The sequence below is a fragment of the Cibotium barometz genome, chromosome 2 (genome assembly GCF_041138505.1).
Source record: "Cibotium barometz isolate CiBa-2024 chromosome 2, ASM4113850v1, whole genome shotgun sequence".
Taxonomy (NCBI): domain Eukaryota; kingdom Viridiplantae; phylum Streptophyta; class Polypodiopsida; order Cyatheales; family Cibotiaceae; genus Cibotium; species Cibotium barometz.
In genome coordinates this window covers 23,114,505-23,140,212 of record NC_141047.1, presented here as the reverse complement: position 1 = coordinate 23,140,212, position 25,708 = coordinate 23,114,505, and the positions used below count along the sequence as shown (strand labels likewise).

The 25,708-nt window shown below is 44.8% G+C and overlaps 1 protein-coding gene across 3 annotated transcripts in view; it reads left to right on the top strand.

The window, feature by feature from the left end:
• LOC147640828 (ribonuclease II, chloroplastic/mitochondrial-like) overlaps positions 1–25,708 on the top strand; it is an 89,043-nt gene that overhangs the window by 32,014 nt on the left and 31,321 nt on the right. For all 3 annotated transcript variants that reach the window (XR_015268480.1, XR_015268476.1, XM_086815914.1), the window contains exons 3-12: positions 8,767–8,880; positions 8,969–9,046; positions 9,128–9,256; positions 10,664–10,885; positions 11,040–11,225; positions 11,322–11,384; positions 11,487–11,593; positions 11,694–11,843; positions 12,069–12,228; positions 12,403–12,798. Coding sequence is in view for 1 of the 3 variants with exons in the window: in XM_086815914.1 (XP_086672040.1) it covers positions 8,767–8,880; positions 8,969–9,046; positions 9,128–9,256; positions 10,664–10,885; positions 11,040–11,225; positions 11,322–11,384; positions 11,487–11,593; positions 11,694–11,843; positions 12,069–12,228; positions 12,403–12,798 (1,605 nt within the window). In the remaining 2 variants the exon portion in view is untranslated. The remainder of the gene's footprint in view (positions 1–8,766; positions 8,881–8,968; positions 9,047–9,127; positions 9,257–10,663; positions 10,886–11,039; positions 11,226–11,321; positions 11,385–11,486; positions 11,594–11,693; positions 11,844–12,068; positions 12,229–12,402; positions 12,799–25,708) is intronic.

Genomic DNA, 25,708 nt, shown 5'->3' with positions numbered 1-25,708 from the left:
CCGCTGGGACTTGTGCCTTTGTGTACATGCCCGGAAACGCCTGGAGGATTGGCTTTCCACTGGGTCTGGTATTGCATATACTTGCCTGGAAACGCCTGGTCTTATATGGTTTCATGAACGGAAATTGCTCATGCCAATGCTGCATTGCATAGCATCTTTATGTGCTTGCCTGCAAATGAAATTGCATGCTGTTTTCATGCCTGCATGACCTATGTGTAGTTCCGGGTAAGGGGACGCCCGCCCGTGAACCGTGCGTGTGAAACTGTCTGCTGACATGGTTGTGTGGCATGTGAACAGGTGGTAAGTATTTCCCGATCTAGGCTCAAATAGCCCTTAGGACTTAGCCAATATTTATAAGTGAGTGCGTTCCCATTTCATTAAAGTTTGGGCGCCCAAAAGTTACTTATAAATTATGACCTCTTCCAAGTTCACACTCACTGAAGTCCCGAGGCGGACAAGACTCAATGTCCAGGACCTGATCCTCCCCTTTTACTCATAAATGGGCATCTCCCCATGTCCCTTCACCTGATTGGACCCGAATTCACTTACTTATTAAGAGAAATTCGTGTTTTCTCTTCATGAGGATTTTTGGAGGCTGAAAACTCTGTTTTTCCACCATTTCTCTCCATTTCCAAGCTCTCCATAGCCCTACCCAACTTGCTAGGGTGTTTTCCAAGCCTCCAAGAGTGTTTCCAAGTGCTAATCACTCTCCTACTCACTCCCAATGACTGAAATTCAGCAAAACAGCTCTCATTTTTGCTGTAATTTCTGGTCTTTTTGCTGAAAACCCTAATTTCAGCCTTCCTTTCTCAAGTTGAACCATAGGGGAAGCTTTCCCAAGGTTCCCTTCATCCTCTTGAAGACTTTTGTCGCGAAGGATTGCGGCAAATCGAAGATATCAACACTTCTAAAGCTTCCAACGCGAAGACTTCCGCTTGCAACAACTTCTATGAAGACTGGTAAGCTAATTGGACAATGTGTTGTCATTACTTACTCAGTAGAAGGGCAGGACTCCTTGTTTAGCCGCCCTGTGTAGTATTTCTCTTGTCCTATGTGCTCTTGAAGATGTTGCTACCTTGCTTGGTAGAACATAGAGCCAATGGTAGAGAATATGGGCACTGAAGTCGGGCCGGGCATCAAGACAGCTCCTTGGTGATCTACATCGACATACCATTGTTTTCTAAATGCTGAATTTCATATGCATTGGCATGGAGGATTTGGCAATGGATGCCCGTGAAGCTATGTATTGAATTTCTCCAATAGTAATACAATTTACTCAAGGGAGGGGTCGGCCGTTCCGGCTCATTGTGTGTCTCTTGTCAATTCAGCAATTTACTTCTTGTATTTGAGCAAGTGTCCTTCAAATCTTAGTGTATTTAAAGTATTGATTAGCATTGTGTTCAACCAAGTTACATTGGTATCAGAGCATACGGTTCTCTTTCACTTCTATCGTGAGAGATGATCACCGTGAACACTAGCTATCTCTACACTTAGAACATTATGGACAGCCATACAATGAATGTTGGAGATGCTAATACAAGAGGCAGGGACAATGAAATGCATGCCTCCAATGCTTTACAGGATGAGCAAACTCATGTGGTGCACAATAGGAAACATGAATATATGGGACAGCCGTCTCGTGGCAAAGAGAAGATGCAAGAAGAAGAGTCCATAGTCTTGAGAGCTGAACTTACTCATATGCAGGCTCTTCTCCATGCACAACAAGAAGAATTGAATCTCTATCGCCGCGAGGATCCATTGGTACATGATCGTTTGAAGGCCAAGAAAGCTGAATCTTATATGGATCATGCAATGGCAATGATTGCTCAAGAGTTGCACATGCAACCGAGGGATGCAGCACGTGCATACTTGGCTCGTACCGAGGATGCCTATGCAGAAAAGGCAACCATCCCACATGTCTTGGAATCCCCACAAGTGCCCGAACAAGAAGTTATGTCTAAGAGGATGAATCTCCATGCTATGGGAGAGGAACAATCAGTGACTTCACGCCATGTAGGAATATCTCATGTAGCCCGTGAAGGATACAATGTTTATGGCAGTGGTCAAAATGTATGTCAAATGCCATTGCCGGCTGAAAATGTACATGCACAACACATGCAACATGGGCTGCAATTTTCTGTTGGTGCAGGTATTCCGCGTATCTCTCATGCCACTCATGCCTTCGAGTGTGCTCGTGAGGGAGAAGCTATGGCTGAAAATGTATCAATGCATGTTGAGGGGCCAGCCATGCCTCATGCTTACAGGGCACATGTATCTATGCCTTATGCATCACCTTTTGGTCCAAAAATGATGCCAGTCACAGGAGCTGTCCCAATGGACAAACATGGGGGAAAACATGTTGAGATGCACACACATGCATCAAAGTCTCGTGACTTCAAAGCCGGAGACAAATCTGTGAAGTTTGACACATATCATGGGGAATATGATGCATCAAAGGCACTTGCTTTTATTGCCCAGTTTGATATTGCTTTCAGTGATGAGGATTTCACTCAGAAATCCATGATCCGGCATGTAAGCATGTTCATGAAAGGCACTGCTGCCCATTGGTGGCTCACGGAGAAGCTCTCACCGAATCCCGTTAGATCATGGGAAGAGTTCAAGGAGAGGTTTTATGCTCAATTCTTGCCTCCCAATGCATTGAATGAGATAACAATGAAGTGGGATTGGGTAAAGCAAAATGAGGGGGAATCGGTAAATGCATATGTACAAATTGAGAAAACTAATGTACATTTAAACACTCTTTGTAATGATAGGCTGAAATTTTTGCAAGAGCACAATGATTGTTTTGCTGATGAGTTACCAAATGAGTTACCACCTGTACGACCGGAAGATCATTGCATTGATCTTGTGCCGGGTAGCTCACCACCTAATAGGCCAGCCTATCGTGTAAGTGCATCCCAAAAAGAGGAGATCATGAAGCAAGTGAATGAGCTTCTTGAGAAGGGTTTGGTTCAGCCAAGCTCTTCCCCATACTGTTCACACGTCCTCTTGGTTCAAAAGAAGGATGGATCCTTTCGTATGTGTGTGGATTATAGAGCTTTGAATAAGCTTACCATCAAGAATCGGTTTCCGATTCCACGCATAGACGACATCCTTGACAAATTGGATGGATCAGCATGCTTTAGCCGAATTGATCTCAAGAGTGGATATCATCAAGTGCGTGTAGTCCCTCAGGATGTACACAAAACTGCTTTCAGGACAGCATTTGGGCTTTATGAGTATCTTGTTATGCCTTTTGGTCTTACAAATGCCCCGCCTACATTCAATAGAATGATGGATCGCATATTCCGTGGGTATAGGAAATTTACAGGTGTCTTCTTTGATGACATACTAGTCTTCTCGAAGACCGAAGAAGAGCATAAAGCTCATTTGGCTATTGTTTTTGAAGAGCTCCATAAGCATAAACTCTTCATAAATGCAAAGACGAGTGAGTTCTTCTTGTCAGAGATACATTATCTTGGGCATATTGTGTCCAAAGATGGAGTGCGGATGGATCCTGCAAAGATTGATGCAATTCGGAATTGGCCCGAATTGAGTTCAGTGCATGAGATCCGTAGTTTTCTTGGATTATGCTCTTACTACCGCAGGTTCATTCGGCACTTTGCATGGATTGCTTCTCCTTTGCATGATTTGACAAAGAAGAAGGCCGTGTTCAAATGGACTAATGTAGAGAGAGATGCATTCCTCACATTGAAAGATGCAACTACTCATGGTCCAGTGTTGATCGTTCCGGATTTGCAAAAGCCTTTTTGTGTGGAATGTGATGCATCTGGAAATTGCATAGGGGCTGTCCTTAATCAAGAGGGACATGCCGTGGCTTATGAGAGTCGTAGATTGCATGATGCAGAGCTATCTCTTGGCATTTATGAGAAAGAGCTCTTGGCTGTAATTCATGCACTTACTATATGGAAACATTACCTTCTTGGGGCTGATTTCACTGTGAAGACAGATCACCAGAGTTTGAGATATTTTCTTACTCAAACTAAATTGTCAGAGAAGCATATGAGGATGGCCAATTTCCTCTCTATGTTTCATTTTCAGATCTTGCACACCCCGGGAAAGAAGAATGTAGTGGCCGATGCATTGTCACGAAAGCCGTATGTAGCAGCTATCTCGGTTGCCTCTCATGGGGACTTGTCTACCATGTGTGATTTGTATCATACGGATGCTGATTTTGCCACTATTTGGGCTAATTTTATGGCTGGTCATGCACATGCCTCATATGTGATCAAAGAGGGTTATCTCATGAAAGATAATTGCCTATGTGTGGTGTCTGACATGAGGCAAAAGGTTTTGGATGAGTGCCATGCTCCTCCATATGCTGGTCATAGAGGCATAATGCCTACTACGCACATGATTGAGCGGTATTTCTTTTGGCCAGGTATGCGGAAGGACATAGAGGCACATGTACGTGCATGTATCACCTGTCAAAAGGTCAAATTTGATAGGCAAAAGGCACCAGGTTTGCTTCAGCCATTGCCTATTCCCACGCAGCCATGGGAAAGTATTACAATGGATTTCATTATGGACTTGCCACGTACCCAACAGGGTAATGATGCAATTTGGACAATTGTGGACAGGTTTAGCAAGCAAGCTCATTTCTTGCCGGTCAAAAAGACCATCAAAGCTGAGTATATGGTTAAAATATATCTTGCACAAGTGTTCAAACATCATGGAATGCCGAAGTCCATTGTGGGGGATAGAGATCCCAGGACTACAAGTCTCTTTTGGCGGGTCTTATTTGATAATATGGGCACCAAATTGGACTTCTCATCAGCTTATCACCCTCAAACGGATGGACAAAGTGAGGCTGCAAATTCAGCCGTGTTGGATCTCTTGAAATGTTATGTGGCGGATCAGAAGTCTTCTTGGGAGAAGTACTTACCGCTTGTGGAATTTGCATACAACAACACGGTGCATGCATCTACGGGAAAGGCCCCGTTTGAGATTGTTTATGGTAAGGTGGTTTTGCCACCCATCCTTCGCACAAAGGATGAGATATTTGCAGCTGATGAGTATGTAAGAGACTTGGATACTGCTTTTGCTCAGGTGCGGACAGCCATTGCAAGGTCACAAGACAAGCATAAAAAGGCTGCCGACAAGCATAGAAGGCAATTGGATGTTAAAGAGAATGATTGGGTATTGCTGAAATTTGAGAAAGCAAGACTTGCAAAGAGGCCTGGCAAAGAGGGTGCATATCCTAAGCTTGCAACCAGGTACTATGGACCTTTTCGAGTGATCGAGAAGATCAATGAAGTGGCTTTCAGATTGGCATTACCTAGTCATTGGCACATACACAATGCTTTTCATGTGAGTCTCCTTCGCAAGTATGTAGGGCCGGAGCCCAGTGAAATGGTCATTGAGGATCCACCAGAAGTGGATGAACTTGAGGAGATCTTGCAGCCAGAGCAGATTGTGTATCACAAGGAACGCAAGCTTGCTGCAGGCAAAGTTATGAGGCGTTACCTTGTGAAGTTTAAGAACTATCTTCCCATTGATGCTAAATGGGTAGATGAAGAGTTCTTCAAAGATTGCCCGCATGTGCTTCAGACATATTTGGATGCATTTCAGTTGCGGACAACTGTTTAGAAGCGGGGGGGAATGTCACCATTTGGCCACCCAAATGGTTCACTCTTGCTTTCACACTATGTACATATTGGATTGGTGTCCATGGCTTATGGAATATGCCTATGCAGGTGATTGACACGTGTCATGCTGTATAGTTGGATATGATATTCCGCTGGGACTTGATGTTATCATGCCCGGAATATCTGGAGGACTTGGCTTTCCGCTGGGACTTGTGCCTTTGTGTACATGCCCGGAAACGCCTGGAGGACTTGGCTTTCCGCTGGGACTTGTGCCTTTGTGTACATGCCCGGAAACGCCTGGAGGATTGGCTTTCCACTGGGTCTGGTATTGCATATACTTGCCTGGAAACGCCTGGTCTTATATGGTTTCATGAACGGAAATTGCTCATGCCAATGCTGCATTGCATAGCATCTTTATGTGCTTGCCTGCAAATGAAATTGCATGCTGTTTTCATGCCTGCATGACCTATGTGTAGTTCCGGGTAAGGGGACGCCCGCCCGTGAACCGTGCGTGTGAAACTGTCTGCTGACATGGTTGTGTGGCATGTGAACAGGTGGTAAGTATTTCCCGATCTAGGCTCAAATAGCCCTTAGGACTTAGCCAATATTTATAAGTGAGTGCGTTCCCATTTCATTAAAGTTTGGGCGCCCAAAAGTCACTTATAAATTATGACCTCTTCCAAGTTCACACTCACTGAAGTCCCGAGGCGGACAAGACTCAATGTCCAGGACCCGATCCTCCCCTTTTACTCATAAATGGGCATCTCCCCATGTCCCTTCACCTGATTGGACCCCAATTCACTTACTTATTAAGAGAAATTCGTGTTTTCTCTTCATGAGGATTTTTGGAGGCTGAAAACTCTGTTTTTCCACCATTTCTCTCCATTTCCAAGCTCTCCATAGCCATACCCAACTTGCTAGGGTGTTTTCCAAGCCTCCAAGAGTGTTTCCAAGTGCTAATCACTCTCCTACTCACTCCCAATGACTGAAATTCAGAAAAACAGCTCTCATTTTTGCTGTAATTTCTGGTCTTTTTGCTGAAAACCCTAATTTCAGCCTTCCTTTCTCAAGTTGAACCATAGGGAAAGCTTTCCCAAGGTTCCCTTCATCCTCTTGAAGACTTTTGTCGCGAAGGATTGCGGCAAATCGAAGATATCAACACTTCTAAAGCTTCCAACGCGAAGGCTTCCGCTTGCAACAACTTCTATGAAGACTGGTAAGCTAATTGGACAATGTGTTGTCATTATTTACTCAGTAGAAGGGCAGGACTCCTTGTTTAGCCGCCCTGTGTAGTATTTCTCTTGTCCTATGTGCTCTTGAAGATGTTGCTACCTTGCTTGGTAGAACATAGAGCCAATGGTAGAGAATATGGGCACTGAAGTCGGGCCGGGCATCAAGGCAGCTCCTTGGTGATCTACATCGACATACCATTGTTTTCTAAATGCTGAATTTCATATGCATTGGCATGGAGGATTTGGCATTGGATGCCCGTGAAGCTATGTATTGAATTTCTCCAATAGTAATACAATTTACTCAAGGGAGGGGTCGGCCGTTCCGGCTCATTGTGTGTCTCTTGTCAATTCAGCAATTTACTTCTTGTATTTGAGCAAGTGTCCTTCAAATCTTAGTGGATTTAAGTGTATTGATTAGCATTGTGTTCAACCAAGTTACAGACACACACACACACACACACACACACACACAAAATAATGACACATGGCACACTTATCCTATGACTCATGTTCCAATGCTCATAACAAGTGCACACATATAGAGGGTGTTCACAACTAAGAGCATTCCCACCGACTAGACTCGGAATATCCAACATGCATCAGGGTTGTAATGGGACTTTTTCTTCTGGAGATGAGAGGGTTTTGGACCTCTATCACTATTCATTCAGTACAGAGATCAGAGCTGTATAGAACTTTTTCTTCTTGAGATGAGGGGCATAGGGATCAATTGACGAGCATTAGAGAGAGTAGCAAACCACAGGGTGAGTCAAAGCACCAAGTGGCATCTCCTGGGAGATGACTAGCACGATTGGGATGAAACAGAGATGCCATCTCTTTCTGACATTGTATGGCCTATGCATTGATGAGGTATTTGACTGTATTGAGAGGTTGGGTGGCATGAGCTCTCCATTTGTAGACATATTGATCTCCATATGCTATATGCAGATGGTATATTGCTTATTTCAGATTCAACTGGTTACAATGACAGCTGGGGGCATTGCAGACCTTTTGTGAGCAGCGGGACTTCACAGTAAACCTTGGTAAGGCCAAGGTTATGATCTTTAATACATCACACCTGATGATATCCAAGCATCAATGTACATATGCACGAGATACTTTTGAGATTGTCACATCCTGTGTGCGTGGGGCTTACCTTCAGTGGTTTGATTGTCACCATGCACTCATTGGCCCAAACGAGATTGAAGAGGGTATATGCGCATCCCTTTGGCTCTCCTTGAGAGAGAGTGCTTCCATGTGCATTTCAAGGAACGTAGAACTGAGGGAGGGAGCTTCTTCCTTGTAACACAGGAAGGAAACATCCGGCAATTGCCTGGTGTGGCACTGGATTCGGATGCCTCGCCAAGTTTGACCAGGCAGTGCCCACAAGCGATACCTGAGCCACAAGGACTCCCAAGGGTCACACTTGACAGAGCGCTCCAGTTGCATTGACCATATGTCTGCGACCCACCAGGGGTAAACGGCCCTTTATGCAGCTCCAAGCCTGGGAGATTCTTCAGAGACATAGAGGTGCCCCTTCATGGACAATTGACATAGAGAGCATACATGAGATTATAGATGCCATCGCTCCAGCACAGTGACTGCCCCATGTATCTGTATGGGTCTTTGTCTCACAGCCACATGGCTACTTGTAGTTCTCTAGTCCCATAATCATTTCTTTGTATAGGTAGCTAGATTTTGTTTTCTTCTCCATGAGCTAGAGTTAATTCATGGATTTATCTTAACACTACCATGAGTATATAACATGCGCGTTCCTAAAAGGTGAATTTGGGCATGTTTCTGGATTCATCTAGGTATATATATATATATTGTAGATGTTTATATATTTTTCTTTTTCTTTCTGTCTCAAATCAAGAAAGGCAGGCCCCTTATAGAGAAATTCTTCTGTTGTTTGTTCAAATTTTCAGAATGCAGATACATACATCGTGCGACCAAATCAAATCAATCTTATTGTGCCAGGGGCAGACAATTACAATCCACGAGATGTGAGCCGTTTGCTTGAAGAAGTTGAGCTCTTACAGGTACATGCATGTGCACTATAATGAAGTTTAGGTGAGCTCGATTCACAATTTGTGTATGTTAGCAATGCTTCTTTTCTCTTGCTTGCAGGACCCAATGCTTTTGGAGATAGCCTGGGAGGAAATGGTTTCAAGTGACAAAACAGTCAATATCGAGGAGCTGGCATTGGTGAGTTGAAGGTGTCATTTTTCTGATGATCTTTGAAGGCGTCTCATGAGAAAACTCTAAAGATACCGCCTTTTTGGGCAGATTTTGTATGGCAGTGCAGCACCCGAGAAGTGCTACAGTGCATACCGTTTACTGGCAAGTTATCCAGTCTATTTCAAGTGTAAAGATGATGGATACTCACCAAAATATGAACCACGACCTTTGCAACAGGTTTCACATCATAACATCATATTAATGTCATGTTTTCAGCCGCTTTGATGTGGCGTGCCTTCACATGTATAAAATTTTTAAGCATATATCTAGATTGAATCATCCTAGAGGACCGATATCTTCCCCACTATTGCAGGCTATTTATCATTCTTTGTGTAAAGATTTCATTCTTGTCTACGCTTTGTGTAATTTTTAGGCCTAAGTAATTTGTAATTAACGGTTCAGCATTCTCCATCATGTTTTGGGATTTTTTGAGTCCCTTGAGTAGATCCTTCTTTAGTAGCAGCTTGGGTGCCCACCTTGAGGCGGCATGGTACAATTGTGGCCATAAAGCAGCTGGATGCCAATTGGGGCCAGCAGGGATTTTATCTCAGGGCTCCCCTTCCGAGTCACTGACCCACACTGCTAGGCTACTTGCCCTTTGGCTTTTTTTTTTGAGTCCCTTTTTATGGTCTTAGATTTTCCCCCCCCTTGTTTGTGAGATCCTGGCCATTTATAATACCTTTTGCATCATTAAATTTCATGGTGGTCTGATTTCTTGTCTTGATAGCCTTTGTATGAAAATATCTGATCTCGAAGTTTCTAACCAATAACATACTCCATTGTATGCACATTTTGTTTCCCTAAGAATTAGTCATAAACGAAGCATGGTGCGGCTGGGAGTTTGAACCCCGACACATAATGTAATATAATTATTCTCTTAAAAATAAAGAGTCCTTCAACACGTTGAGGATCTTAAAAGGGACTCTAAAATTTCAGCTCATAAGGCCACAAATATACATGATGAGTAGTGGTACAATGATAGAAGATGCACAGTGCTTTCTTAAGATCCTACTAGAAAACATAAAATTGGCTTCTTGGCATGACAATTGGATGCAATGTCAATGGAATAGCCTTTTGAGGAAGCTGATGCCAGGCTTGATTGACAGTTTTTAACTCAATTGCTGAGGTCCTTTTCCCAATCAAAATTTCCCAAACAAGAGAAAATCAAAGACCATGCATTTAAGATACAGAACCAAGAGGATGGATTCAGGGTTTCAAAAAATAAATATTTTTCACAATTTTAAGGTACTTCTTTACATTAAAAAAACATTATAAGCACCCATACATTAAAGAGCTATTACATAGACACAACGTAAAGATTAGCTAGCTGCATGCCATATATTACGAGGCATGATTACAAGTGACCTCACATTCTTAGAAAGGGTATTCTAAAATTAACTCTGTGCCCAGGTACTGATAAGCATTGAAAAGGCACCATACTTTTCCCATACGTATGGTATTGATAAATATATTTTCAATACAATCTACTTGCAATGGGGTCATCCTGAATGCAGACTGCCACGCGGGTCTGCATTTCAGTCTTACTTTCTTTGACTAACTGGTATTACTGTGTTTTTGGACAAGGTGAAAGAGCTCCAATTTCAGCAATTGCAAGAAGCAAATGCCCACAAAGGAATCACAGACTTTGCCGACTATCTTAAGTCATTGATGCAGCTGCCGGTTGATGAGAGGCCGACACGAAGCTGTTGGGATTCAAAGATAGCGTTCAAAACTTATCTGGAATCTCTGAGAGCGTTTGCTTTAGAGATGTGCAAGTCTCCCGAACTTAGAAACACGGCAATACAGGTCTGTGCTTTAAGCTTTTGTGGATTCTTTTCTTGGTTGTCATTAAATTATATTGAAAAATGAGAAAAAAAAGAAGTAATTCATGTGGTGGAGTTTGCCTTGCATTGACAAGTGTAAGGTCAAGTATTAATGCTTTTTCTATCCGATCCAACAGGTTCTGGAAGCTCTGAAGGTCAACAAGACCCCAGCTAGTGCTGTTAACTTACTGCTTCAAATAGGATATTTTCAATTCCATGAGAATCTTCAGCTGCTTAAGCTAGATATACCCGTAAATTTCTCTACCGAGGCTCTTGCAGAAGTAGATGCCATCAAAGCCAAACCTCTCTATGATGTGGATATGGTAAGAGAACTTGTTCATATGATGTTAGATAAGATGGGTAAGCTAGTTAGATCAGTTGTGTATTGTTATAATCTATTCTTATGTCGGGTTTTCCAGGACAGTCGAGTAGACCTGACTGCATTAAAGGTGTATACTATCGACTGTGATGATCCTGATGAGGTGAATGAAAGTCTGCATGATTTTGCCGCTGATATCATGTGTAGATGCATGGCTGCCAACTGAAAATAATAGGGTCTATGGTGGTGGTTGGGATGATGCTAGATAGATGATGGACTTAGTGCAGTTCGATTACCCGATGGTCGGTTGAAAGTGTGGATACATATAGCTGATCCTACACGATGGATCCGTTGGAAGAGTGTATTGCAGAAGTAGGTGCTTTTTGCTTTGGTAGGTTTCTTCCATATGAAGTGATGGATTAATTCTAATGGTATGAAGATGCAAGTGTCATAGTTTTTTTATGGTGGCCAGGGAAGCAAGCCAGAGATGTACATCTATTTATTTACCAACAATGACAATCCCTATGCTTCCTAAGGAGCTAGGTGTTGACTTCATGAGCCTAAGACAGGGACAGTATTGTTCAGCTGTCAGTGTATCTGTACTGTTATCACATGACGGCAGGTACCTCTTGCTTACCTTTACAACTTGTGTGCGATGGAGGAGACCTTAGAAATTACTTTTTAATTGCCTTGTGATGGAGATTAATTACGATTCAAGGGACTAATTTGGGGTTTTATGGGTACCTCCAGAAGATAATAGCTCAAGTAACTGGTAGCATTCATAGTTTTGATTAACCAAGGTGCAGAGGGATTATGTGCCCATTAATGTGTTGAATACATGCTGAAGTGTTGCAGAAAGTGCCATTGAGAATTCGGTCATCTTCCCGACTTACAAGCTGTCATATGAAGCTGCGTCAGAACTTCTATCCTTTGGCTTAGAGGAGGAAGTGGGGCTGTCACTCTTGTATCAAGCTGCTCTGCTTAGAAGCAAATGGCGTCTCTCCAATGTATTTTTTTGTCCACCAGAGACTGTTACATGCTATGATATAACTAGTTCATAGTTAAGCAATGATGAAGTATGGATTTTTGTCTGCCCAAAACTATTAAATTCTATGATATTACTAGTTCATAGTTTATAAATGATGAATGTTAGGTGTTAACAGTTTTTTTGTGTGTGGCAGGGCGCGTTGGACTCATTTGTGCCCAGTGTGAAAGTTTGTGTAAAAGACGAGCAGACAATTAACCCAAAAATAACCGTGTCCATTGAGGACCAAACCAGCCCATCAACTGTACTGGTAACTGAGATGATGCTCCTTTGTGGTGAGGTCATTGCAGCGTTTGGGTGTGAAAGAGGACTTTGTTTACCTTATAAAGGGCAGGCTCTCAATGAAGAGACAAAGAGCGAATTGCAGTCTATACCGCAGGGACCTGCTCGGGCAGTGGCATCGTTTCGCTGTATGTTACCTGCTGAAATGAGCTTTGTGAAGCCTTTGGAACATGCATGCCTTGGCCTTCCTGGTTATGTACAGTTCAGCTCTCCACTACGCCGGTATGCTGACTTTCTAGTGCATTATCAGGTATGCCCTTTCTCTATTCCTAAAACTAGTAATTTCTAAAATGGTGGATTTTGCTAGTGGGAGAGGCATCGTAGGATGCAAGATGGTCATAGACACACTCATGCAGGCATGTGTGCACACACACATACACTTGTCTGTACCAAAGAAAACAAGGGTTCCTTTTAGGAAAAAACAAATGTAAACTGTATTTGATTTCAAATCATCGTGAAATTATCAGTAAGTCTTGTATTTTGAAGAAACTGTGTGTGTGTATACATGCACACATGTGATAATATTTTACATGTGACATTATTATTTAATTAGAATGTATTTAACATGGTTGTGTGTGTATGTGAGAGAGAGAGAGAGAGAGAGAGAGAGAGAGTTAGTTATACATAGTCTTCAAAAGACCCAATGAGACCAAAAATAGTACAAGGGTTCCATGTAATATAGTGAGCCATGGAAGAGAGAGAGAGAGTTATACTATCATTTTCAAAAGACCCAATGGGTCTATGAGACAAGAAGTAGTCCATGTAATATACTGAGCCATGGAAAAGACTAAAATAAACTTAAAAAAGCATACAAAAGGATAGACTAGCTGCATGTCTATCGTATATCAACATCATCATAAAGAGTATCATAGTGAGCATGTGGATACATGTGCAAATACCCAAGGCGGTGGGAAGATACCCTTAGCTGACCAATGGCAATTCTTATGGCATGGGACATCTGTCTGTAGAGGTATCCCGGTTTCTCAATGAAACTGTCCTTCGTGACTCTCAAGAAGTGGTACCTCTAAAACTGAAGCTTCATGGAAAGCTTCATTGGGGACAGCCATGTCCAACTCGTGTGGAGGCGAGAGCTAGGAACCGGCCAGTGCTCATGAGCACAAAGAGCAAGAATTGTCCGGACGGTGGTGTATTTGGCTGTAGGAGCAAAGTTTCCTCATAATCCACACCCTCAATCTGAGAGTACTCTTTTGCAACCAATCTGGTTTTGTGTTTGTCTAGAGATCCATCAGCATGAAACTTGGTCTTAAAGACCCACTTGACCCCAATAACCTGTCGATGTAGAGGCCGGTCCACAAGCACCCATGTATTAGTCCTATCAATGGAATCAATCTTGGCCTCCATGGCTGCTCGCCACTCATGAAGAGCAAGAGCCTCTTTAGCTGTAGTAGGCTCATATGACTGTATCACTGTACTCATCAGGGCGAGGTTACAGGAATGACGAAGCGATTGTAATCTCTGTGCGTGTGTCAATGATTGTGCTGAAAAATCAGCAAGCTGATGAAGTTATATCGGAGAGATGAGAATCAGGAACAGTGGTTTCCAGCCATCGTGGAATCTTGGGGGAAATCCTTTGTTGCATAGGAGTAGGAGGAGGAGAAGCCGGGGTAGGAGGAAGTGGGGTGGAGAGATAGGGGCTAGTGAAGTTGGTGGTGGAGGAGGAGGGACCTTGATGGTAAGCTTGGGATGAGTGAAAAAGACCAAAAAAATCGGAATGTGAAAGGTCAAAAGTTTCTGGAATCCGAAAGGTCAAAAGATTTTCCGGAATTCTTAAAGCCAAAAGATTTCCCGGGAATGCGGAAAGCCAAGAGATTTCAAGAAAAAAAATTTCAGTGAAAAAAAAAAAAATCAGATAACATCTCTTTTTTCTCTTTTTTTTTCAAGCTTTTTTGAAAAGCATTGAGAAGATAAAAAAAAACTTTTTTTAAAAATATATTTTGAAGCTAATATTAAAAAAAAAGCTTAAAAAAAAACGTTTTTTTTAGGGGGGGGTGGGCAATTTTCGCCCAGCGCAGAGTAGCGTCTCTTCCCCCGTGTTGCGATGTGAGACAGATGGAGAGGGAGGAGCCCTCTCCTCTCTCCTCTCTCCTCTCTTCTCTCTTCCACTCTTCTCACTCCCTCCTCCTCTGTTAACAGAGAGGTTAAGTTTTAATTAATCTTGTTAATCATAATTAACTCCTAATTATGATTAATATTAATAAAAAATATTCTTTTTTTAAGAGGTGTTTATACACGCGAGAGAAAAATAGAAGAAAATTCAGAATTGAGAGACGAAGAGGGTCCCACGCACACGGGAGAATATTCAATGCATCAACATGCTGTCCTCTACTGAATTTCAGCAGAAAATCGGCAGAAATTTGATCGCATATCCGCGAAAAAACCCGCAAAAATGTATAAAAAATACATTTTTTAACCATAAAAGTGCTCAAAAAATTTCTAAAAATTCCTAAAAATTCTAGAAATTTAGGAAATCCATTCTACAAAAAATATCCACAATAAAATATGTGGTATTCTCGTAAAAATTTTCATTAATGCTTATTTTAAACCACAAAAAATAGCATTAAACTCACGGAATTCTCCCGCAACGTCGATTCGTCCATTGAATAGTAGTAACACGCGTTCCAATCGCCATATCGACGATCCACATGCAAATCATCAACACAAATTAATAAAATAACATTTTTATTAGTAAATGTTAAAATTTACTTCAAAAAAAATGCCAAAAATTACAATAAGAAAGAAAAATCAACAACAATTAACTAGAGATTGCTCTGATATCACTGTTAAAACCCTAAGATCTCTCTAGATAATTGTTATGCATAAACATGCATAAATCAGGTATAAAATCATTCACCCGATCATCCCCGAGCCCAAGGGATGCACACATGAATAATAATGAAATACATCATACGTTTATCTTGATGTCCCATACCATCAAGAGGTATAATTCCAATCCAATAGTATGTAGCTATAGTGTGAAATGGTAGGTGAGTAGATATGATCCTCTACACAAGAGACGATAGCCTAAGCCTCCAAGCCTCCAAGCCCTCAAGCCTCCCTTGAGTGTGTCCCATGCCCCTGTTATATAGGAGGGCCCTCAAGTGACTCTTGACTCTCCATTTTCCATGTGTGACCCTAACCTTAACCCTTAAGGTTAGTCCTAACCCATGCTTCACTAGAGCTTGTTCCCATGCTGCCATGCTCACAAGCCTAATGTGGGTTAGCCTCCTAGTATATGTACACATAATGTGCATATAACATACTTCCCCTCTCTCAAAACATTGCACTCTTGCAATGAAAAGAAGGAGATCTGCGCTGAACAATCTCAACCGACTTCCAAGTCGAATCCTCTATTTCTCTATCTTTCCACCTAATTTTAACCTCAGGGATTAGTCAACTACAAAGTTTCCTTTCCCTGAATTCAAGTACTATATCAGGTTCATGTGGAACATAGGATAATTCTTTGACTTCAACGAGTTCTTTGAAGAATAACTATGTTATCCTCACTTCCCAGTTTCCCTTTCAATCTATTAATATGAAAGGCTGAATGAACTCTAACATGTGGAGGTAGTTTAAGTTCAAACGCAACCGTGCCAATCCGATGTATAAATCGAAATGGACTACAATATCTAGGAGATAAATTCGAGTATTTTTCTATTGACAAAGTTTGAGAATCTTTAGGAACATTAAAATAAACCAATGCTCCTGGTTCAAAAGACTGAGATGAGCATCCCCTATTAGCATAAAACCGTGCCCTAGCCTGAGTATCCTTGATAGAATCCCGAGCTTCGGTCAGCATTTCTTGCATATCACGTAAGAAACAACATTTCTTGCATATCACGCAAGAAATCCCTCGATGCATCAAGCTCGATGTCCTTAAGACCGACATCAATAGGTGCCCTGGGTTGATACCCATACATAAGCATGAACGGACTAAAACCAATAGCCGTATGTTTAAAACTGTTATAGGCAAATTACATCATTGGAAGATACTTTTTCCAATTTGATGCTTTTCCAGAGACATGCACACGAAGCATATCCTCTACAATCTGATTTATACGCTCTGTTTGCCCATCAGAGTGCGGATGATCAGAGAAATTCATACTCAAAGTAGTTTCCTCGTTGTAAACCATTCGGAATAAAGTAGGAAAACATGGCATTATAACAGCAGGAACCAGGGATTCATCTCGGCGCCCCGATGTACCCACATCTGCACATAGAATAATCAACGTCCCGAGTTACCCATATCAACATAGAGAGTCATCAACGTCTCGATGAATCACATATATCCATCCGTAAACCATCAGGTTGATTGTATAAATCACCTAAAGTACGAAACTAGAGAAAGAAATGCCAACAAAGGAAAAATCCAAATTTCCTTAATCAGAACACAACGAGATAAACTCGTTGAACTCTAAAGAAAAAGATTTCAACAAATGAATATGCCGACGAGATTACACTCATCAATACATGCAAGCTATAGATAAAAGAAGTTTATCTAGAGAATGCCCACACTATAACTTCTAGTGAATTCAGAAAATGAGATTGTCTTTGAATGTTGAGGTCAACATGCTAAGTGATGTAAGCAAAGCAACAATCTTGAGCCCAAATTATCCCATAAGATAATATATGTGAGGGATTACTAGCGTCCCATATCACCATGATACCACCCATACATACCTTAACAATTTGAAACTCCCTAGTATTCCGTCTAGGAAATATGAATAAGATCATGTATAAAAGGAATAAGATGGCCTTATCCCAAACTTTCACATACTAAAATCTGTCTCTATATACTTGAGACTACATCAAGGAATAACTCTTTCCGAGTACATCATTAGAAAAGAAATTGAATTATTGGCGCCTTTCTAATGATAACTACCTAATAAACACAATAAAGTTGGGGTAGAAAAATAACTCATCTAGATACATAAACAACTAGGTATCCGAGTTGGAATATATACAAGAGTACAAGAAATATACTCCAAAATTACGTGCAAAAAATAAAGGCAAATGCTACCTTTAAAGCATATAAAATTATTCAAAAGATCCTTATAAAACCATGGATAAAAGCATAAAAGCTCCTTGAATCCATAAAAACCATAGTTGATCATAAAAATCAATGCATGCCATCTAATGATTATTAATTATACCAAAAGAAGCATTAAAATTGGTGGCCAACTTATCAATCCGGAGTATATGAACGTAGTGTCATTCAAACAAACCTCCAAAGTAAGCAAGTGAAACACATGTGTATAACACTCATTAAAAAATCCGTAGACACAAGTGATCTAGGCAGAACCTGATGAGTCCAAATAAAACTTGGAAAACATCCAATAAAATCCACCAAAACAAACCGATCAACTAATCCATGATAGAATTTGTCTTAGGCTTAAGAAATTAAGCACAAACCACACTTAAACAAGTGCAAAATAAATTATTATGAAAAAGTGTCAAAGGTGAAACACACTTTGAATGCAAATTATAGCCATCAAAAGAAATTAAGGAACATGTCCAAAAAGAATGGCTAAACAATGGTAAAAAATCATGAAAATATCGTTTAGAATTAATTCAAACAGAATAACTATTAATACGAGGTATAATCGTATTAATAATATGCGAATAACCCGCATGTATCTAATGTCAGTACTAGAAAATGTACTTCAACATTAAATAACTCTCGAAAATATTAAATTCTTGAGAAAAAGAATTATCATGATTTTTTCTTAATTTTTTAATTTTTTTTAATTTTATAGGACCTCAAAATAGGATAATTTTAAATTCCACCAAACTTATCTTATGGCATTCGAAACCTATATTTTTTCAAAAAATTTTCAGCAAATAGATTTTCTAAAATACCATTGATATTTTAAAAAATACCAATTTCTAAGATTTCTAAAAATAATTTCTAGAAAATTTCTAATTTTTTCTGAGAATCCCATTTTTCACGAAATTTCCAATTCCGTCTGATAATTCTTATAATTTTATTGAATTTTCTAATTTTCTGGGTCAAAAAATATATTTTGAAAGGATTTTGAATGGTCACGCTCCTGAATGGACACACCACATGCCAAATACCAACCTCACATTTTTTCGAAATTTAAAATAACCTTTGTCTAATTTTTTACTAATTTTTAGAAATTTTTAATTTACTCCGAATGCATTTAGAATACGAACGGTAAAAAAATTTCGGAATCCCAACGGTTTTCCCGGAATACAGAAAGCCAACAATTTCGGAAAAATGAAAAGACAAAAAAAATCGGAATGTGAAAGGTCAAAAGTTTCCGGAATCCGAAAAGTCAAAAGATTTTCTGGAATTCCGAAAGCCAAAAGATTTCCCGGGAATGCGGAAAGCCAAGAGATTCCAAGAAAAAAAAATTCAGTGAAAAAAAATTAATTCAGATTACATCTCTTTTTTCTCTTTTTCTTTCAAGCTTTTTTGAAAAGCATTGAGAAGATAATTAAAAAAAAAATAAAATATTTTGAAGATAATATTAAAAAAAAGCTTTAAAAAAACGTTTTTTTGGAGGGGGGTGGCGATTTTCGCCCAGCGCAGAGTAGGGTCCCTCCCCCCGTGTTGCGATGTGAGACAGATGGAGAGGGAGGAGCCCTCTCCTCTCTCCTCTCTTCTCTCTTCCACTCTTCTCACTTCCTCCTCATCTGTTAACAGAGAGGTTAAGTTTTTTTTTTTTCCGAGAAAAGATCCTATCATTAGTTATATAAAAAACGCCCGTAGGGCTACAAAAGATCTCTCCTGCTCATAAGAGAGACAGAGCAGTGAATACAGCATGGCAGCTCGGGAGACTCTCCCTAGGTGCTGCAAAATACAAGCATCAGTACAAAGGACTGAGAGGCTAAATCATACAATAGGGGGGGGAAGAGCCAAACAGGTGGCCTGTAGTGCCAACGGGGGGATCCCGTGTGTAAGGGGTAGAAGGGGCCACAACGCCAAGTGGTGTGAAAGGCCTGGCGCCGTAAGATCGCCTCATCCGAGTCTCCCCGGATGCGGTCGTACTGTCCTCGCAGGGTGTGAATCAACTCCTGCCAAATCCCCCGTACAGTCTCTGCTGGTGGCTCCAATCTCCGCTCAAAGGCCGTAAAGCACCGAGCCCTCCAGGTGAACCAGATGGTGAGGCTGCTGAGGAGCTCCCATCGTAAATCCCTCTCCTGTGTCCAGCTGGCGGACGAGAAATCCGGTGCCGGAACCAGGCGAGGCTGGCCCCTAATAAATCTGATGGCCTGACTGCCCTGCTCCATCTCATAGCCCATAGCAGGCACTGACGAAGTCGACCAAGCAACGGCACCCCACGTAAACATACCCTCTGGAGAGAGGGGGGCCAAAATACACAGCATCCGCAGCCAAATCTGCTGCGCCTGAGGGCAATCCCAAAGGCAATGCCACTGTGTCTCCATAGGGTGGCCGCATCGGACGCAGGCCGCCGGAAGACCGCTGTAAACAAGCCAAGTGCCAACTGCTGAGCCCCTGTGGGCGACCAGCCACTGAAAAGTCGAGATCCTGCGGGCCTGTCGACTAGCCCAGAGCCGAGCCCAAAAATCCTCCAGGAACTCCTGTGAGAGTCCTTGTAGCCGCCAATGCCCTGCTGCCGCTGGAGAGACCGTCCTCCTCGCCGTCAAAATATGCCGCCCCAGCCGAACAGTATACTGGAAAAAGGTAATCTCTGTGGCCTCAAGGGATGCATAAGGATCATGCCACTCGTACTCCCCGGGGTCCCACTGTAGCCGGGCCAAGGGGCGCGCTGCATATGCCCATATGCGCCAATCCGGGAGCACATCAGCAGGGTCGGGGTCAATATGCCACTTCCGAGAAGCGGTGGCCACTATCCGAATCCTCTGAAAGGTGCACTCTGCAACCAAAGGCGACTCCACCTCCACTCTCTGGAGTCTGCCCTCATCCTGAATCTCATAGTAGAGGCAACTGCCATCCTCAGTGCAAGCTCTGACAGCAATCAGGATCTCCAACTGTGTAAAGGCTCCCATCCACCGTGGGGTCACTGGCTCGAGAGGCGTGAACCACTCCTCTGTGAGTGCCTCCTGAATATCATCCCTCATAATCAACCCCCCTCTGAAGTGACTCAGCCTCTCCACCTGGATCTCCTCTGGTAGACTGCAGAAGGCCTGCCAGTCTCCAAAACTACGAGCTGGGCCTGTTGCTAAAGGCCCCCAGGCTAGACGAGGCCGAGAACCCAGCATACGACCCTGCTCTGTGCGAACCGCTGGGCTCCAGATGAGCGGCTGTCTGGCCCGCTCCTCAACACAAGAAGGTCGCTGAGAGAGCCCTGGTCTCAGCAGCTCCCAAGCTCTCAGGATACTCAAAGCAAATCTGTCCTCCCATCCTCTACTGAGGCCTGTCCTCCTCATCTCTATGAAGATCCAGCGAATCTCTGGTGCCCAAGTGCCCCCTGTTGGGGGCGCCCGAGCCTGCAGCCGCTGCAAGAGGAGCTCTTTCCAAGGTTCAGCGCCTGGAAGCAACCCCCGAACGATAAGCTTCCCCAATAAGGCTCTACTCTGATCGACTGGATCTATAATGCCCAAACCTCCCTGAGCCAGCAGAAGTGTAATAACTGCCCATGCAACCTTTGCCCGAGCTGGCTGACCGTCCCGCCCAGACCACAGAAAGTTCCTGATCAGCCTCTGTACCTGGCTGATGCAAGAGCTCGAGAAGATCCAGCAAGACGTAATGTACCACATGGTCGCTAACAGCACCTAGTTTGCCACCACCACCCTCCCAGCCAAGGATAGTCGAGCTGTACTCCAATACAAAAGCTTCTTCCGAATGCTCAGAAGAAGCGGGGCAATCTGCTGCTCAGGTGACAAATCTAGGCCAATCTGGCATCCCAAATACCGCACTGCTGTGCCTGGAGGAATCCATCTAAAACCGGGGTCCGGGCTCCATGCCGGAGTGGGAGCACTACTGATCCAAAAGGCCACTGTCTTGCGCCAATTGATCAATGCTCCCGAAACTGCACTAAAAACTTGGAGCGACTGCTCTGCCTGAAGAAGATTGGCCTCTTGGCCATGCAAAAATAAGCCCGTGTCGTCTGCAAACTCAGCATCAAGCAGGTCCTCCCCCTGGACTGGGAGCTGAAGTCCTCTCAAACCAACCTCCTCTGCCGTCAAATACATGCTCATAGCCTCCGCAAAGAAGAGAAAAAGAAAAGGGGCGAGGGGACACCCCTGATGGACTGATCTGGTCAGCTCAAAACTCGGCCCTCGTCCTCCTGCAATCAACACCTGGCTACGAGCTGTGGAATACAGAGCCGCCACCCCTCTGATCCATCCTGGTTCAAAGCCCAGGCGAAGCATAGTGCCCTCTAAGAAACCCCAATCAACTCTATCGTATGCCTTCTCAAAATCGAGAAGCATCACGACCAAGTCCTCGCCAAGAAATCTAGCTCGGGCCGTCGCCTCCCAGAAAGTAAAGATGTTGTCAAGGATACTGCGCTCCTTGACAAATCCTGTCTGAGTAGCATGAATCAACTCCCCCAGGAAAGGCTGGATCCTCAAACTCAAGGCCTTTGCTAAGACCTTGTAGACAGTGTTGAGGATCGTAATAGGCCTCCAATGCCGAATATCATCTGATACTCCCTCCCCCTTGGGGATAAGATAGATCAAGCCCTCTGAAAAGCTTTGCGGCATCACCCCAGTGTCCAAAACATGCTGAAAGCCCCTGCGGAGGCCTGGCCCCAAAAGGTCCCAATAGCGCATAAAAAAGGCCGGCGTCAGTCCGTCCTCCCCTGGGCAACTATGTCGCGGCAGGACCCTCAAGGCCTCGGCAAGCTCAATCTCTGACAGGGGCACACCTAGAACTGTACGCATACGGTCTGTGACCCTCCTCTGCACATGGGCCCACACAGTCTGTCTGCAAACATCTCGATCCTCAGTGGCTGGCTCCGCTGAAAGCAGGTCTCTATAGAATGCAGTGGCAATGGCTCTGATCTCCCCGAGCTCAGTAGCTACCGATCCATCCGGTCTACCAAGCTGGCGGACTCCTGCTCGCGCATGACGGGGTCCAGTGATCTCAAAAAACTCTCCAGTCACTCTATCACCAAGCTGCGTCCACTGAGAGACCTGACGACGATAGTAAAACTCATGTCTCTGCTCCTCTACCTCTCGAACCTCCTAGCGTGCCTGGCTCAGCTGGGACGCCACCCACTCACATGCAGGCTGCTGCTCCTGAAGGCGCTGTAGCGAAGCAAGGCTGCGTCTCAGCCGATGCTCCCGCTCGCGAATCTCTCCCAGCCGTGTCAAAGCTGCAGCGTGCAGAAAAGAGCTAAGATCGATGAGTCCCTGGGCACACTGGCCTGCTGCATCCTGGTCAGAGCACTGACTATCATGCCAGATCCTCTCAATGTCCTCAGCGAGACTGGGATCTGTAAGTATCCTCTCTGGGATCCTCAACTGCAAGCTGGGCTCCCGTGTCCTCTTCTCCAATGTCAAGATAACTGGCGCATGATCTGAAAATGAGGTGCCAGCGAGAATGCCGATGGAGCCCCCTCGCTCCCCTAACCAGTCGCCCACATAAAAGCGATCAATCCGTGATAGATTAGTCCCTCCCTGCCGGCGATCCGACCGAGAGAAACTAAGACTATCCTGAGACCGAGAGAAAGCCCCATGCTGCCATGCATCAGTGATCCTCAGTGACATGCAAAACCGGTCCCAAGCTGCAAGCTCCGTGCCGTGCACTGTAACATGACTGCCTCCCACCCTATCTGCCGAGTCCTCAAGCATGTTGAAGTCTCCCCCGACACACCAATGTGCGGCCTCTGGCAATGCATCCGTAACCTGGGTCCAGAACTCTGCTCTGGCACTAGCATGATTGGGCGCATAGACGTTGAGCACGCCCAATAGCTCATCATGCATCCTCAGAATGACATACTGTGCTCTACCAGGCACAATGATCCCTCGATCCACAATGGCCTGCCGCCATACATCTGCAATGACCATGCATACTCCTCCCTGTCCACCCAAAGGACCAAACCCTGCAGACCAAAAAGTGTCCCATCTACCAGGCATCACCGAACCATATCTCCGGATCCTGCTCTCACCCAAGTGGTGCTCCTGCATCATCAAAATATCAATGCTGCCACCAACCAGGCATCTCTGAAGCTCCTGCCTCAAGCAACCACGATAGCGTATAAAATGTGCTCCGCCAAGGCCCTGTACATTCCATGAGATGATCCTCATGGATGCCCTGCTGAGGTGGATGCTGTCTCAGCCGTACGGCGGGCCTTCGCAAGCGGCTTGGATGGAGAGTAGTCCCCATCCGAGCGGCTGCGAATCTGCCCACCCGGTGTGCTGCAAGAATCCCGGATCAGGCGCAAGTGGCTGTGGCCCATGGCGACTGCCTCCCGCTCTGACAAAGCAACCTCGTGTATACACACATATCCAGGGTCGCGTGCTAAGTCTGCCACTATGCGAACGACCAAATGCCGAATCCCTGAGGTATCCACACTCCCGGGATCCAAGAAAAAATGAGCCAACTCCCAAAGTCGGCCTATCACATCTGTCACCTCCAGATCGCTCATGTGATGAGAAAACTCAACTGCCTGAGTCTTCAAAGTGCTAAGAGCGAGCTCTAGAGTCCACTCCCGGTTGCAAGGGCCACATAGAGGGAACGAGAAGGCCACGGCTGAGTCTAGTGCCTCCTCCCCGCGGGCCGGAGGTATCACTACATGAACTCGGATGGGTGCTGGCTCATGGGGGCCCTCTGCTCCAAAAAGCCGTGTGAAGGTATAATCAAAAGCCTCCGAGCGCTGTCTAATGCCAAGGCGACTCAGCCGACTGCGGATAGATGAAATCCGTGAAGCCCTAATCGGCATAGTAGGTCTCCTCTGTGATGCTCGAGCGAGGTCAGTGCTCAGCGCTCTCCGGATTGCAGGTGAACGCCAGGGAACTGCCAGGGCCTCCCGGGAAGGTGAGGCGGGCGGAGGGGGAGGAGGGGGGGGCGAGGGGGGTGGAGAGGGAGCCGCTGCCGAAACCGGAGCGGAGACGGGAGGAGGCGATGGTGGAAGCGAGGCGGTGGGAGGGGACGGGGGTTGGGGGGGTGAAGGAGGGGGTGCTGGCATCTCCTGGTCCTCAGTCTCGTCGCCGCGGGGGTCTCCTTCTGGAGGGGAGAAAAGCTGTTCCTCACGGAAACCCAGTGAGGTTGAGACTGTGGCTGCTGCTGCTGCGGTCTCTGGGCGTGCTGCTGTGGCTGTCTCCCTCGACGGCGCCCCTGTCCAGGCTGCCACTCCGAGGTCTCTGTGGCCTGAGCAGGTGTCCCAGAGGCAGCCTGCCGAGCCGAATCTGTGGGCGGGCCATCAGTAGCCTGCTGTTGTGGTGAGGGTCGGGGTCTCCTGCGAGGGCAGGCCTTGGCCAGATGGCCGACCTGCCTGCAAATGAAGCACTGATTTGGGAGCCGCGAGAACTCCACTCTCTGATCTATCCATCCCCCCCCTATCCTAGGTAGCTGAATGACCTTAGGAAGGGAGGAGATGTCAGACACCAACACTCTGACCGAAGGTAGCCCAGCTGCTCTGGCCACCACTGAAGCAGCTGAGGGGCCAGTCTCTAGTACCGAGCCCACCAGTGCTCCTAGCCTGGAGAGGAGCGGAAGATACTCCCGGCGGAGTCCAGGGAAGCAAACTGTAACATGAAAAAGGCGCTCTCCCTGCTCCGCCGCTGCTGGGTCAAATCCATGCTGCCAAGGTCTGAAGAAAGCCCGAGCACCCCTGATGTCAAGGGGACTCATGGCAAGGACCTTGGCAACGCTCTTGGCGGCCTCGAACTCGATCTGGTAATGTCCACGGCCCAGTAGCTGTACGTCCAGGATCTTGCCCACATCTGCAAGAAGGCGGGCCTGAAGAAGATCCCTGATCTCCCCTCTGCTGGGGCGAGTGCCGACTATACGGCAGATGGTGGAATGAGCCTAGAGGCGTTCCACCTCTGCGGTGAGGCTCGCTTCCTCTTCTGGCGAAAGAGAAAGCTTGATGGGGGTGTCCTCAGGGGCGGGCGAGGGGGCTGCGGATAAGTCCTTCTGAGGCGGGGCGGGAGGAGCCTCCATCAGAGTCTGAAGCTGCGGCGGCGAAGGCGAGGCGAAGGCGGGATCCTGCTAGAACCGAGTTGCACACAGAGAGGCGGAA